This window comes from Oncorhynchus nerka, linkage group LG14 (assembly GCF_034236695.1).
Source record: "Oncorhynchus nerka isolate Pitt River linkage group LG14, Oner_Uvic_2.0, whole genome shotgun sequence".
Classification (NCBI taxonomy): Eukaryota; Metazoa; Chordata; class Actinopteri; order Salmoniformes; family Salmonidae; genus Oncorhynchus; species Oncorhynchus nerka.
In genome coordinates, this window is record NC_088409.1 from 36167155 (window position 1) to 36183217 (window position 16063).

Here is a 16063-nt window from a genome sequence, read left to right on the forward strand (position 1 = left end):
GGGGGTGAATAGTTATGCACGCTCAAGTTAATTTTTTGGTCTTATTTCACAATAAAAAATGTTGCATCTTCAAAGTGGTAGTCATGTGTAAACCCCCCCCAAAATCTATTTTAATTCCAGATTGTAAGGCAACAAAATAGGAAAAATGTCAAGGGGGGTGAATACTTTCGCAAGCCACTGTACATGGAAGGCCAGGCATTATCTTGGCAAGTCAACAAAGCATAGACGGAAATACAATCATAGAAACCATATTTAACTAAGAGCAGCTACAGGACAGAAAAAGGTTCAAAGTCACAAATCATTGACATTATGACATAATATACAGGTGTGTGCATAAGTGAAAGCAGTAGTATTGTTTTGGTGAAATTGGCTTTCATTAATATCTTTAGAACATAGCATGCCTCTATAGGTTGTCACAATGTTTAACGTGCGGTGAAAGTTTAGCCTTTAGGTTGAGAGAAAAATGGGAATCTTTCAACTTAGTCAGGCACTTGACGGTAACAAAATGCATAGACAGCCAGAGAGCATGTAAGCTTTGGGGAATTACAATCAGCTAGAGAGAAGTAGCTTCTAGAATCCTGAGTGGTGGTATAGAACACAGAATGATTCTATTTCTATGGTATAGAACCAGTCCCTAACAAACCTTATACTACAAAAAGGATCAAACAGGGATGTGATCAACACCACATAGAAAATCTGGAAAAATAAGACCAGTCTAATGATAAGATTACGATATAAAAGGATAGCTCCTGATTAATCAACACAAGAGAAACAGACTGGCACCCAGGCTAGTTTCGCCATTCCCCTCTCCTACACACAACAGCACATCCACCAGACACCACGTGACTGACAGTACACCGGACCTAGATAAAGAGACCTCGGAGGTTAGTCTTCAGCAGGAAAACCCCAGTCCGCTCGCTCCCTCCCTCCCCCTCCCTCCCTCCTCCCACCCACTTACTTCCTTCCTTCCAATCACTTCACAGAAAATCTCCACCTTTATACAGTTCTAGCACAGTAGAAGCTCTCATCGAAGGCCTGTCTGTCTAATAAGTCTAGGGTTTAGAAACACACTGGAACTAAGCCATAATGGTGTACATGACAATCTGTCTGTTGGATAAACAAAACTTCAGTAATAGAGAATCTGTAGTTCCTTGTTTTTATTTTGCTATGGAAAAACCATCAAATTCAGTACTCTATTGATTGTGTCTATGCCAGTATTGTACCAACAGAGAGAAGAGGTTTTAGTGCCAACCCATCATATAGTTTGTGATTTTATCCCACACATATGGCAGGGTCATGGCAAAAAGATCACAAATCAGCATTATCTGCATGCAACTTGGCTTCTACTGTAATATGGCTTGTATTGATGTGTTTTAAAGTCTAATTAATCATAAGGCACTGGCCATTCTAGAGGGATAGTGATATCAGTAGACTGATCTAGGATCTACTGTCAGGGGAGCACATAGTGGAAAACCACTGTCCATAAGTTGGTAGACAGAGGTACTAGAATCTATAAGCAGGTAGAACATGTTTAATAACATGACTACCAGTACTACAATTAGTTTTAAAAAATTAGAAATGTCCACAGTGAAAGTAAAGAGAATTTCTTCTTCATTTGCAAAGCAATTAATAGCAACTAGCTAGCCAACCATGCTCACAACAAGACAGACTACCTTATAGAACAACTGCAAATGTTGACAAAACAATCAACTGACAAACCTCATACTGACACGATTATTTCCTATGAACAACAAAGAATGAAGAGAATGAAAACATCCTTTCTCAACCACATCCCAATGAAATAATACTCTATGAATTACAACTAAAACACAACTATGTGACAGTGGAACAGTTTATATGGACCCAAACCTGTAATAGAGGGAGACAGAAAGGCAGGCTTGAAGCAGTGATTAAAACACACTGAATAACGGACGGGGAAAAGAGGCTCGTTGCTACCAGAACTACTAAGGCTGTGTCCTGCTTGCCCAAAGTGCTTTCCTTTATCCAAGCTGATCTAACAGAGATATGAATGACCATGACACAAACTCCCACAGTAGGCCTACAACATACAGCTTTGACCCATCCTTTGTTTCCAGATCAGTGCCAATGAGAGTGCTGACACATGCTCTAAGAAAGACTACCGTGCTAACACAGGCATGCAGACAGACAACTACACTAGGTAATAGTAATTATAGGCACAAGGAGGCAGTATGGAGTTCCTGGTCTGACGGTGCATGCTGTCTCAGTCACTGGGCTCCATTCTCAGCCCATTCGGGTGGACAGGCCAACCTGTAGAAAGAAGTGGAGAGAATGACAGTGTTTGTCGACAAAGAAGTTCACATACACATACTGTATATGCACACACAAATACTATGTTCCTCTCTCTTCCACACACGCATTACACAGACCTGTGAGATGTTGATTCCAGTGAGTTTCTCCACAGCAGCTGGTAGTCTGGTCATGATGTCCAGAACCTCTCCGGTCAGCTTGGCAGCGCCCACCTCACCGCCGCCGCTGGAAACCATGGTAACCTTCTGGGCCATGGAGAGGGGCCTGCTGATCTCCTCTGCTATCTAGAGGACAGGAGGAGTGATGGCAGCTTCAGGAAGAGAACAGCAGCAGACAGGACTGCAGTAACAGTACACTACATGTCCATCTGTCATCTAATCAATCTGTCATCCATCTATCCTCATATCCACTGAATCTGACCATTTATCCATCCAATCTCTTCATCTCTCCATCCATCTGCTCAAACTCTCCATCTACTGAATCACTCTCCCATCAATCCTTCTCCCTATCCATGCACCCTCCCAGTCTCTAGTAGAACCAGTCCTACTCCCAGTGTGACTGACCAGTGGTAGTTTCTCCAGCAGCATGTCCACCATGGCTCCCTCCCCGTACTGTTTAAAGGCCTCAGCCTTCTTAGCCATCTGCTCTGCCTCAGCACGACCCTTAGCCTCCAGAGCAAACGCCTCAGCATCGCCCCTCATCTACACAGACAGGACAGAGACAAGGAGAGAGAACACATAGTTCAAATAACCAAAGGGTGTATATACACAGAAGAAAAAATAAGAACACACTCAGTTGCCAGTTTATTAGGTACAGCCGGTACCGGGAGGGTCCAGAACAGCCTGAATTATTTGGGGCATGGAAACGTTGCTCAATAACTGGTATCAAGGGACTTAACTTGTGCCAAGAAAACATTCCCCACACCATTACACCACCCCCTCCAGACTGTACTGTTGACACCAGGCAGGAAGGGGCCATGGACTCATGCTACTTATGCCAAATCCTGACTCTGCGATCAGCATAACGCAACAGGAACCGGGATTCGTTGAGCTAGGCAATGTTTTTCCACTCCTCAATTGTCCAGTGTTGGTGATCGCGTGCCCAGTGGAGCCGCTTCTTGTTTTTAGCTGTGGAACCCAGTGTGGTCGTCTATAGCAGTAGCCAATCCGTGACAAGGACCGGCGAGTTGTGCTTTCCGAGTTGTCGTTCTGCACACCACTGTTGTACTGTGTCGTTACTTGCCTGTTTGTGGCCCGCAAGACACAGGTGGGTGGTTGTGCTATGAAAAATATATCCAAATGTGAAATGGACTGATAATAAGATTGATTAATAAGGATGTGTATAATATATGAAACAGGAAGAAAGAGAGAGAACTTATCCTAAAGTAAAGTCAAATTAAGGCAAGTAAGCGATGCCTACAAAGAAGGAGACAAGGAAGTTAGAATAGAGACAGGAAGAGGAACAGAGAACACCAACCTCAATATGGAGAGAGGGGAGGGAGAGAAAGAGAGCGAGTGGATGAAGAGGGTGGAAAGGACAGGCTGTCAGGGGAGAAGCTAGGACAGGAGGCATTTCAGACAGCTATTGTACTGGGGGTGAAGAGACTGATAACAGGAGTGACGGGAGAGTGGAGGGGAGTGATCGAGGAGGTGCTGCTGAACTCACTCTGATGGACTCTGCCTCTGCCTCAGCCTCCATGATGAGCTGTGCACTGTGAAAGAGAGAAGGACAGAGATCGTTTGAGTTGAACAGAGCAAATGTTGGAGCACTAGAAAAGTCTCTTCCTCAGTTTAACAGGACTCACTGTCCAGGACTACTGTAACTACTACGGAACAGAACATACCCACAGTGCTGACATACCCCCATCATTCCCCTTTTATGGCGACAATAGGGCCTTTATTTGCTGTATACATTAGAAGTATTGGAATTAGCGCCAAAGCAGTATGTAAAGGAAATAGTGGTGAACTTGATCAAATATCTGACCGTTTCTGTAAGAAAGAAACAATTGCAAATTGTTGTGGACCTGTAAACAGATTGTTTGAACACAATGTTTTGCAGTCACTTTCCCCCCCCGAACAGAAATATGCTGCACTGCCCGCGAATTCTGAAACATGGTGTAACTGGGAAAAAATGACAACTACAGTAGGGTCACTAACAGCTGTAGCCTACACACTTAAATACAAAACATCAACCACAGACTCTCATATCAACTGTCTGTTATAAACTGTGCTCCCTGTTGGATGCATAGGCTAGCTAGAGCAAACTTTTAAAATTATAATAGCCCATCTAATAAGTCCAATTAAAAATGAGTGATGTACTCATGGTAATTTGTTGTATGGCTACTTCAGGAATATGAACTCATGACCAGAAAATGAGGAATTTATTCTGCAAATGATCATTATTTTAGAATGCAAAAATAACAGCAAATGACTGGATCTTGTTATTATATTTAGCTACTTGTTTTTTAGTTATGAATAAGAGTATCATCATACAGTTGAAGTGGGAAGTTTACATACACCTTAGCCAAATACAATTAAACTCAGTTTTTCACAATTCCTGACATTTAATCCTAGTAAAAATTCCCTGTCTTAGGTCAGTTAGGATCACCACTTTATTTTAAGAATGTGAAATGTCAGAATAATAGTAGAGAGAATGATTTATTTCAGCTTTTATTTCATCACATTCCCAGTGGGTCAGAAGTTTACATGCACTCAATTAGTATTTGGTAGCATTGCCTTTAAAATTGTTTAACTTGGGTCAAACGTTCCGGGTAGCCTTCCACAAGCTTCCCACAATATGTTGGGTGAATTTTGGCCCATTCCTCCTGACAGAGCTGGTGTAACAGTCAGATTTGTAGGCATCCTTGCTCGCACACGCTTTTTCAGTTCTGCCCACAAATGTTCTATAGGATTGAGGTCAGGGCTTTGTGATGGACACTCCAATACCTTGACTTTGTTGTCCTTGAGCCATTTTGCCACATCTTTGGATGTATGCTTGGGGTCATTGTCCATTTGGAAGACCCATATGCGACCAAGCTTTAACTTCCTGACTGATGTCTTGAGATGTTGCTTCAATATATCCACATAATGTTCCTTCCTCATGATGTCATCTATTTTGTGAAGTGCAGCAGTCCCTCCTGCAGCAAAGCACACCCACAACATGATGCTGCCACCCCTGTGCTTCACAGTTGAGATGGTGTTCTTCATCTTGCAAGCCTCCCCCTTTTTCCTCCAAACATAACGATGGTCATTATGGTCAAAAAATAATATTTTTGTTTCATCAGACGAGAGGATATTTCTCCAAAAAGTACAATCTTCGTCCCCATGTATAGGTGCAAACAGTAGTCTGGCTTTTTTATGGCGGTTTTGGAGCAGTGGCTTCTTCCTTGCTGAGCAGTCTTTCAGGTTATGTCGATATAGGACTCATTATACTGTGGATATAGATACTTTTGTACCCGTTTCCTCCAGCATCTTCAAAGTATTTTGCTGTTGTTCTGGAATTGATTTGCACTTTTCAAATCAAATGTTATTTGTCACATGTGCCGAATACAACAGGTGTAGACCTTACAGTGAAATGCTTACTTACAGGCTCTAACCAATAGTGCAAAAAGGGGGTTAGGTGAACAATATGTAAGTAAAGAAATAAAACAACAGGAAAAAGACAGGCTAAATACAGCGAGGCTACATACAGACACCGGTTAGTCAGGCTGATTGAGGTAGTATGTACAGTGGGGCAAAAAAGTTTAGTCAGTTTAGTCAGCCAGACATACAAGACCACTGATAATCTCCCTCGATCTGGGGCTCCACGCAAGATCTCACCCCGTGGGGTCAAAATGATCACAAGAACGGTGAGCAAAAATCTCAGAACCACACGGGGGGACCTAGTGAATGACCTGCAGAGAGCTGGGACCAAAGTAACAAAGCCTACCATCAGTAACACTACGCCGCCAGGGACTCAAATCCTGCAGTGCCAGAGACGTCCCCCTGCTTAAGCCCGTACATGTCCAGGCCCGTCTGAAGTTTGCTAGAGAGCATTTGGATGATCCAGAAGAAGATTGGGAGAATGTCATATGGTCAGATGAAACCAAAATATAACTTTTTGGTAAAAACTCAACTCGTCGTGTTTGGAGGACAAAGAATGCTGAGTTGCATCCAAAGAACACCATACCTACTGTGAAGCATGGGGGTGGAAACATCATGCTTTGGGGCTGTTTTTCTGCAAAGGGACCAGGACGACTGATCCGTGTAAAGGAAAGAATGAATGGGGCCATGTATCGTGAGATTTTGAGTGAAAACCTCCTTCCATCAGCAAGGACATTGAAGATGAAACGTGGCTGGGTCTTTCAACATGACAATGATCCCAAACACACCGCCCAGGCATTGAAGGAGTGGCTTCGTAAGAAGCATTTCAAGGTCCTGGAGTGGCCTAGCCAGTCTCCAGATCTCAACCCCATAGAAAATCTTTGGAGGAAGTTGAATGTCCGTGTTGCCCAGCAACAGCCCCAAAACATCACTGCTCTAGAGGAGATCTGCATGGAGGAATGGGCCAAAATACCAGCAAGTGTGTGAAAACCTTATGAAGACTTACAGAAAACGTTTGACCTCTGTCATTGCCAACAAAGGGTATATAACAAAGTATTGAGATAAATAAGTATTTGGTCAATACCAAAAGTTTTCCACCATAATTTGCAAATAAATTCATTAAAAATCCTACAATGTGATTTTCTGGATGTTTTTTTCTCATTTTGTCTGTCATAGTTGAAGTGTACCTATGATGAAAATTACAGGCCTCTCTCATCTTTTTAAGTGGGAGAACTTGCACAATTGGTGGCTGACTAAATGCTTTTTTGCCCCACTGTACATGTAGATATGGTTAAAGTGACTATGCATATATGATGAACAGAGAGTAGCGTAAAAGAGGGGTTGGCGGATGGTGGGTGGTGGGACACAATGCAGATAGCCCGGTTAGCCAATGTGCGGGAGCACTGGTTGGTCGGCCCAATTGAGGTAGTATGTACATGAATGTATAGTTAAAGTGACTATGCCTATATGATACAGAGAGTAGCAACAGCGTAAAAAGAGGGTTTGAGGGGGGCACACAAGGCAAATAGTCCGGGTAACCATTTGGTTACCTGTTCAGGAGTCTTATGGCTTGAGGGTAAAAACTGTTGAGAAGCCTTTTTGTCCTAGACTTGGCACTCCGGTACCGCATGCCATGCGGTAGTAGAGAGAACAGTCTATGACTGGGGTGGCTGGGGTCTTTGACAATTTTTAGGGCCTTCCTCTGACACCGCCTGGTGTAGAGGTCCTGGATGGCAGGCAGCTACCGTACACACTACCCTCTGTAGAGCCTTGCGGTCAGAGGCCGAGCAATTGCCATACCAGGCAGTGATGCAACCAGGATGCTCTCAATGTTGCAGCTGTAGAACCTTTTGAGGATCTCAGGACCCATGCCAAATCTTTTTAGTTTCCTGTGGGGGAGTAGGCTTTGTCGTGCCCTCTTCACAACTGGCTTGGACCATTCTAGTTTGTTGTTGATGTGGGCACCGAGGAACTTGAAGCTCTCAACCTGTGGTGTTGAACACTGAGCTGTAGTCAATGAATAGCATTCTCACATAAGTGTTCCTTTTGTCCAGGTGGGAAAGGGCAGTGTGGAGTGCAATAGAGATTGCATCATCTGTGGATCTGTTTTGACGGTATGCAAATTAGGTGGGTCTATGGTCTCTGGGATAATGGTGTTGATGTGAGCCATTACCAACCTTTCAAAGCACTTCATGGCTACGGACGTGAGTGCTACGGGTCTGTAGTCATTTAGGCAGGTTGCCTTTGTGTTCTTGGGCATAGGGACTATGGTGGTCTGCTTTTCATACCAAAGTACGTTCATCTCTAGGAGTCAGAACTCGTCTCCTTCCTGAGCGGTATGACGGCTGTGTGGTCCCGTGGTGTTTATACTTGCGTACTATTGTTTGTACAGATGAACGTGGTACCTTCAGGCGTTTGGAAATTGCTCCCAAGGGTGAACCAGACTTGTGGAGGTCTACAATTTTTTGTCTGAGGTCTTGGCCAATTTCTTTTGAATTCCCCATGATGTCAAGCAAAGAGGCACTGAGTTTGAAGGTAGGCATTGAAATACATCCACAGGTACACCTACAGTTGACTCAAATGATGTCAATTAGCCTATCAGAAGGTAATAAAGCAATGACATCATTTTGGGGAATTCTCCAAGCTGTTTCAAGGCACAGTCAACTTAGTGTATGTAAACTTCTGACCCACTGGGATTATGATACAGTGAATTATAAGTTAAATAATCTGTCTGTAAACAATTGTTGGAAAAATGACTTAATAACCAACTTGCCAAAACTATAGTATGTTAACAAGAACTTTGTGGAGTGGTTGAAAAACGTGTTTTAATGACTCCAACCTAAGTGTATGTAAACTTCCGACTTAAACTGTATATTCTCCATTTGGACAAGGTTACCTTTGCCTTTTAGCAATGCAATACTTCAAAAACTAGAAACGTTGTGTACTAATGGTCTAGAGTCTGCAGGAGGAGAAGTACATTCTCACCTCGAGTTTCCTTTTTCCAACTGACAACTTCTGCGTAAAAACTGGCGCATTTTTGGGGGTATATTTAGTGTACGAAACATTTCTCAATGAGGCCCTGGGTAATGTAACATACCGTTCCGCCTCAGCCAGTCTCTCCAGACGGTATCTCTCTGCCTCAGCAGGCTTCTTCACCGTGGCCTCCAGCTCCATCTCCTTACGGGTGATCTCCTGCTCCTGGAGCATGATCTGCTGAGACCTCTCCACCACCTTCACCTGCATCGTCTCCTCCTCAATCCGCTGCTTTGTCTTCGCCACCTACATAACCCCAATAACACAACGGATTTAACAAAAATATTTTTTTTAAACACTCAGACACTTTACATCAAAAGTGATGGCAGTGGGGGGAATTTGAATGCTCGTATCTCAAGTTAGGATTCTGCCCTGTGTAAATAAATCATTATTAGAACACGACACACTGCCTCGGCTGTGTTGAGCGTCTGAATGAGAGGATCATTGCACGGCCCAGAGTTTGGTGGCAGGATACCTGCAGCTGATAGGCCATCTCAGACTCCGCCTTCTTGGTGTTGACCTCGTAGTCGTAGGAGGCCTTCTTCAGCTCGTAGTCTCTCTGGGCTTTGGCCATCTCGATCTCATTCAGATACTGGGCCGACACCTTCTCCTGCATGGCCTGGGCCTCACGGATCACCGCGTCTCGTTTGTACTGAGCCTCTCCGATCCTGGCATCCTTCTGCACCTGAGCTGTCCTAGCTTTACCCAGGGAGGTGAGGTAGTCCTGACAGAGACAGTGTCATTATTATTATTAGAAACATGGTAGTTTGGGTCCAGCATGTGATTGGCTGATATGGCCAATATATCACAGCTAAGGGCTGTATCCAGGGACCCCTTCGCATCGTGCAAGAACAGGCCTTAGTCGTGGAATATTGGCAATATACCACACCACCTTGGGACTTATTGCTACTATAAACTGGCTACATTAACAGAACAGTAAACAAGTATTTCTGTGCAGGAATTTGTCTTGCATTCTCAAACACTGACTTTTAAAAGACATCAACATTTTACCTATGCCAATATCTCAATTTCAGACTGTATTCTGTAACAACAATCCTTGTGTGACCTTCATAGTGTAACGTCGCTGAATATTTGTCAGAGAGAACAAACCTGGTCGTCGTGAACGTCTTTGAGCGTGTAGCTGACCACGCCGATGCCCATGTTGACCAGGTCAGAGGAGGCCACCTTGAACACCTGCTCAGAAAACTTCTTACGGTCCTGGTAGATCTCCTACAGGGGAAGGACATTCATAACAAGAAATAATATACATGCCATTTAGCAGCCACTTCTACACATTTTCGTTTTGGTGGCCCCAGATTGAACCTATGAACCCCGGCGTTGCACGCGCCATACTCTACTAACTGAGCCACACAGGAAAAGAGGGGAATAAGGGTGGACCAGCCATAACGAGTGTACCCATGAGTGTTCCTGTCAAATTGGCCTGTTCTGAGGGGCTTAGCATACAGAGGAGATCAGCCAGAGCTACACAGGAAGTAAAACAACAGACCTTGGGAATGAACAGGAGACTTGTTATTACATACATTATAATAACTATAATCCATTATTGCTCTGAGTTTCCAGGCAGGTTTGCCAGCATTTTAAGTAAGTCATGAGAAAGGTCAACAATGAGGAAAAACAAGCTATGGCTTGTAGCTGGAAGTCAGTGAGACATTCAGCAAGTCAATTCAAAAGACCAAGTCACTCCTTTAGGAAGAGAAAAGGGCACCAGAGGCAACACATGCCCTTTATCAGGACATGGTGCGGTGTGTAGCCTACCTCAACAGTCAGATGGGCGATGATGGCCCTCTGGTGCCCCTCCAGTGTTTCCAGGGCGATGTTGGAGACCTCAGCCTCAGACTTCCCCATGAACATCTGACAGGCCGTGGCCAGCATCTCCTTGTTCTGACCCTGGATCTTCACCTGTCAGAGGTTATAGGTTACATAGGGAATCCCTATTTGACCTGTGAGGTCAATTATACCTATCCAATCAGAATAGATGGCTACTTTCACATGTACACGAAGTGTGTAGGGGCTAGGGGATGATTTCTAAGTCCATACCTGGGCGATGCCCGTGACAGAGATGGGCACTCCATGACGGGTGTACACCTTGTCACTCTTCACATTCAGAGTCAGGGTGTTCAGAGTGATCCTAACAGACACCGAGAGAGAGAGAGAGAGAGAGAGAGAGAGAGAGAAGGGGGTATGTGGTTCAAAGAGGGAAAGTACAATGAGAATAGAAAGGGGGATAGCGAGAGGGAGGAGAAAATGAGCCAGACAGAGAGAGTAACCACGACTACAGGTGGAGGCTACAAATGACAGATTGTGTTGCATTATAAGCTTAAAATAGTAGCCTGGCATTTATATAGGCTCATTTAACCACTAACGTTACAGTAACAGTAGAGAATACACAGGGACTATGGGGCCTTTTTCTCTATACATGAATAGAATCCCTGAATGAAACCTGGACAGATGAACAGATGGATAGATAACTGAAAGAAGGGGAGGGAGACAGCCACCTCTGGATCTGTTGAATACAGGGGAGGACAAACACTCTTCCTCCAGCGATCATTAGAGGAGGGGAACGACCAAAGCCTGGAGGAGAAGCGAAGGAGAGAGAGGGCAATCAGTCTTTGACAAAGAAAGGTAAAAAGTGTAGCCTTAGTATATACTAAAAGAGTGGGTTATTTGAAAGTATGAGAGAGATGAGATTACATTAGGCTGTACTCTCTCAACACAGTACTGCACACAATTAAGATGTCATGTACACACTGAGTCTATGACATCAATTTGCCTACATATAGGACTACATTGCAGCACCACATTCCATAGAATACAATGTAAGTGAGGAGCTAGCCTATCGACAGCTGGTATTGTAAAATGTAAACAAAATACTGTACGGTTTGAGCTGAACCGGATTACAGATTCCTGTCCTGGTTTACTACACACTGACATCCGGGAGCGTTCAGCAGGACATGACGATTTGGAACATTCAGATAGAAATATGTAACATAGAACAAACTTGCCTCTCCGACATGTCGATCAAGGAATCATGTTGGCTCTATTAATGACTTTTCTATCAACAAAGTTTGACAACTGAAAGTGGCCCAGAGTTGCTAAATGGTATCACATGACACTTCATGATAGGCCAAAGTGAGTCACATGTCACTACATTACATTTTCTGTTACTTGTACTGTAAACAATCACATACAGTAAACATAGGCCTATTACAGTTTCAAGAAGAGTCATAACAATATTGGACCATGTAGGGCGATGGGGGTAAGGTTGTGTCGATTGCCCAACCTGGTTTTTTTTTGAGGGTTCTGTATTGTGTCATGTAAGATTATGTTAATAAATATTAACACGTAAAACTAAACATCTTACCAGACACCACCATGGCTTCATTGGGTCCACATGTGTGGAACATCTTGATTTGGACCTAAAAGCTGTTAGAGACGATTGTCAACGTCATTAGACAGTCTCCACTTGGTTGGCCTAATCTTTCAAGACTCACTGGGTTAGTACTAGTGTTTTGCTGCTAGTTCTAATTCCAAATAGTTTAGGTCTAGTAGGTCAATAACACAGTAATCATACATGTAAACACAGCCTTGAGATCTTAGAGCTACAATTAAAATAACGTTTAAAATGTAAATATAAGTGATGAAGAAGGCCCAGTGCCTCAAGTTGTGTGTCTGACAGTTACTTGTTCATCCGATCTGGTACAGGAGTGTGGAGCCTCAAACATTGTACATTTGCCCACTGACAAAGAAATGATCCAGCTATAATTTTAATGGTAGGTTTATTTGAACAGTGATAGACAGAATAACAACAAAAATCCAGAAAAAAGCATGTCAAAATTGTTATAAATTTATTTGCATTTTAATGAGGGAAATAAGTATTTGACCCCTCTGCAAAACATGACTTAGTACTTGGTGGCAAAACCCTTGTTGGCAATCAGAGGTCAAACGTTTCTTGTAGTTGGCCACCAGGTTTGCACACATCTCAGGAGGGATTTTGTCCCACTCCTCTTTGCAGATCTTCTCGAAGTCATTAAGGTTGAGGCTGATGTTTGGCAACTCGAACCTTCAGGTCCCTCCACAGATTTTCTATGGTATTAAGGTCTGGAGACTGGCTAGGCCACTCCAGGACCTTAATGTGCTTCTTCTTGAGCCACTCCTTTGTTGCCTTGGCCGTGTGTTTTGGGTCATTGTCATGCTGGAATACCCATCCACGACCCATTTTCAATGCCCTGGCTGAGGGAAGGAGGTTCTCAACCAAGATTTGACGGTACATGGCCCCGTCCATCATCCCTTTGATACGGTGAAGTTGTCCTGTCCCCTTAGCAGAAAAACACCCCCAAAGCATGTTTCCACCTCCATGTTTGACGGTGGGGATGGTGTTCTTGGGGTCATAGGCAGCATTCCTCCTCCTCCAAACACAGCGAGTTGATGCCAAAGAGCTCCATTTTGGTCTCATCTGACGACAACAATTTCACCCAGTTGTCCTCTGAATCATTCAGATGTTCATTGGCAAACTTCAGACGGGCATGTATATGTGCTTTCTTGAGCAGGGGGACCTTGCGGGCACTGCAGGATTTCAGTCCTTCACGGTATAGTGTGTTACCAATTGTTTTCTTGGTGACTATGGTCCCAGCTGCCTTGAGATCATTGACAAGATCCCCTCCCGTGTAGTTCTAGGCTGATTCCTCACCGTTCTCATGATCATTGCAACTCCACGAGGTGAGATCTTGCATGGAGCCCCAGGCCGAGGGAGATTGACAGTTCTTTTGTGTTTCTTCCATTTGCGGATAATCGCACCAACTGTTGTCACCTTCTCACCAAGCTGCTTGGCGATGGTCTTGTAGCCCATTCCAGCCTTGTGTAGGTCTACAATCTTGTCCCTGACATCCTTGGAGAGCTCTTTGGTCTTGGCCATGGTGGAGAGTTTGGAATCTGATTGATTAATTGCTTCTGTGGACAGGGGTCTTTTATACAGGTAACAAACTGAGATTAGGAGCACTCCCTTTAAGAGTGTGCTCCTAATCTCAGCTCGTTACCTGTATAAAAGACACCTGGGAGCCAGAAATCTCTGATTGAGAGGGGGTCAAATACTTATTTCCCTCATTAAAATGCAAATCAGGGCCTCCCGGGTGGCACAGTGGTCTAGGGCACTGCAGCGCTAGCTGTGCCACCAGAGACTCTGGGTTCGCGCACAGGCTCTGTCGCAGCTGGCCTCGACCGGGAGGTCCGTGGGGCGACGCACAATTGGCCTAGTGTCGTCCGGAGTTAGGGAGGGTTTGGCGGTAGGGATATCCTTGTCTCATCGCGCACCAGCGACTCCTGTGGCGGGCCGGGCGCCGTACACGCTAACCAAGGTCGCCAGGTGCATGGTGTTTCCTCCGACACATTGGTGCGGCTGGCTTCCGGGTTGGATGTGCGCTGTGTTAAGAAGCAGTGGTTGGGTTGTGCTTCGTCTCTCCCGTACGGGAGTTGTAGCGATGAGACAAGATAGTAATTACTAACAATTGGATACCACGAAATTGGAGAGAAAATGGGGTAAAACATTATTATTCTTTTTTTTAAATGCAAATCAATTTATAACATTTTTGACAAGCGTTTTTCTGGTCTCTCACTGTTCAAATAAACCTACCATTAAAATTATAGACTGATTATTTCTTTGTCAGTGGGTAAACGTACAAAATCAGCAGGGGATCAAATACTTTTTTCCCTCACTGTACTTTACTTCCTGTTTATAACGAAATGTACAAGCCAGTGGAATAACAGAGAATGTGTTGTGGTAACTAGATGGCAGTTACTTTCGTGGTTAGTACTTTTGCTGAGAAAAAGCAGTGCAAAAGTGACAGACAGTCTGGGTGGGTGTACAACAGACTACAGTTTAGAGAGAACGTTATTTGGCAGAATGGGACAGAGGCGCTCCATCTCATCTTGGATCTAAGCAGATTGATGCGAGGTTAAATTAGCCATGTGGATCCTCCAACAGTGCCGTTCGTGAATCCATGGCTTATGCCGGAAGTTACATTATAATAGTTACCGTCTGCCAATATGTTACAGCTAGCTACATAGTTACCACCGAGATAGTAACCAGAGACAGTAGAGAAACTATAACTAGCTAGTTACGTCAACAATGTGAATGTTAAATACAGCAGAAAACTAACGTTAGTTAGTGCATTTACTTTTGCCATGTGCCGTCACCCATACTGACCCACCCTATTCTGTCTCACGGCTTCACATCACTCCCTGTGAACCACAGCAAAGATTAGATTTCTCTCAAATTACAGCAAAGTCTAACCACAGTCAAGTGCGTAGCTAGCTAACTTGCAACTATGCCCCCGCCTCAACCAAATTAGCTAGTATGCTAGTTTAAGCTTGCTGGGTGAAAATCACATATTTACGTTACGCTAGCTAGGTCCATAACAATCACAAAAAAAGAAACAAATATTTTTTATCTTGCCTACTGTACTTACCAATCGATTCTCCCTAAAGATGTGTTTTCATAAATCGTCGTGTACACTCAAGAGGGTTTCAATATACTCCGATTTACGTGACTTGACGACTGGCTCAAATACTGGAATTGCAACAAAATGTTACTTAACGTGACTTAATGGTGAGCAAATGCTGACCACGCCCCCTTAAGAGTATAGTGGAAATAACGCCCTCTGGTGGTCAAACTGTAGACATTCTTCACCTAGAGAAATGTTAAGGGCGGGCGGGGTTGTCAAACTTCTTGCTTTGGGGAGAGTTGTTTTTTTATTTATTGGGCACAGGGGAGGGTAGTGCATTTTTCCCCTGGTCTAACTTTTTGCTTTGGGGAGAGTTTTTTTTATTTTTATTGGGCACAGGGGAGGGTAGTGCATTTTTCCCCTGGTCTAACTTTTTGCTTTGGGGAGTGTTTTTATTTTATTTTATTGGACACAAGGGAGGGTAGTGCATTTTTCCCCTGGTCTAACTTTTTGCTTTGGGGAGTGTTTTTATTTTATTTTATTGGGCACACGGGAGGGTAGTGCATTTTACCCTGGTCAAACCTTTTGCTTTGGGGAGTGTTTTTTAAATTTTATTGGGCACAGGGGAGGGTAGTGCATTTTTCCCTGGTTTACATTCCCTCTTTTGCATTAGTTCTTCTATCCTAGCCACATTTCCTAATC

The 16063-nt window shown here is 43.9% G+C and overlaps 1 protein-coding gene across 1 annotated transcript; it reads right to left on the bottom strand.

Annotated features, from left to right (window-relative positions):
- Window positions 1-1142: 1142 nt before the first annotated feature.
- LOC115140941 (flotillin-1-like) lies at window positions 1143-15528 on the bottom strand. Its single transcript, XM_029679454.2, has 12 exons — window positions 15386-15528; window positions 12286-12347; window positions 11420-11495; window positions 10962-11052; window positions 10680-10823; window positions 10014-10133; window positions 9379-9627; window positions 8968-9149; window positions 3955-4000; window positions 2853-2990; window positions 2409-2573; window positions 1143-2289 (listed from the first exon to the last, which is right to left on the bottom strand). The coding sequence occupies exons 2-12, from the start codon at window positions 12326-12328 to the stop codon at window positions 2263-2265; spliced, it is 1281 nt and encodes a 426-aa protein (XP_029535314.1). The 5' UTR covers window positions 12329-12347; window positions 15386-15528; the 3' UTR covers window positions 1143-2262.
- Window positions 15529-16063: the final 535 nt, after the last annotated feature.

Bases quoted from the DNA above. Each gene is read 5' to 3' on its own strand.
- LOC115140941 (XM_029679454.2), bottom strand. From the start codon at position 12,328: ATGTTCCACACATGTGGACCCAATGAAGCCATGGTGGTGTCTG. The intron at 11,053-11,419 runs GTGGCTGTCTCC...GGTGTCTGTTAG, and splicing joins TGTATTCAACAGATCCAGAG to GATCACTCTGAACACCCTGA. The intron at 2,290-2,408 runs GTCTGTGTAATG...TTCTTTCTACAG, and splicing joins CTGGAATCAACATCTCACAG to GTTGGCCTGTCCACCCGAAT.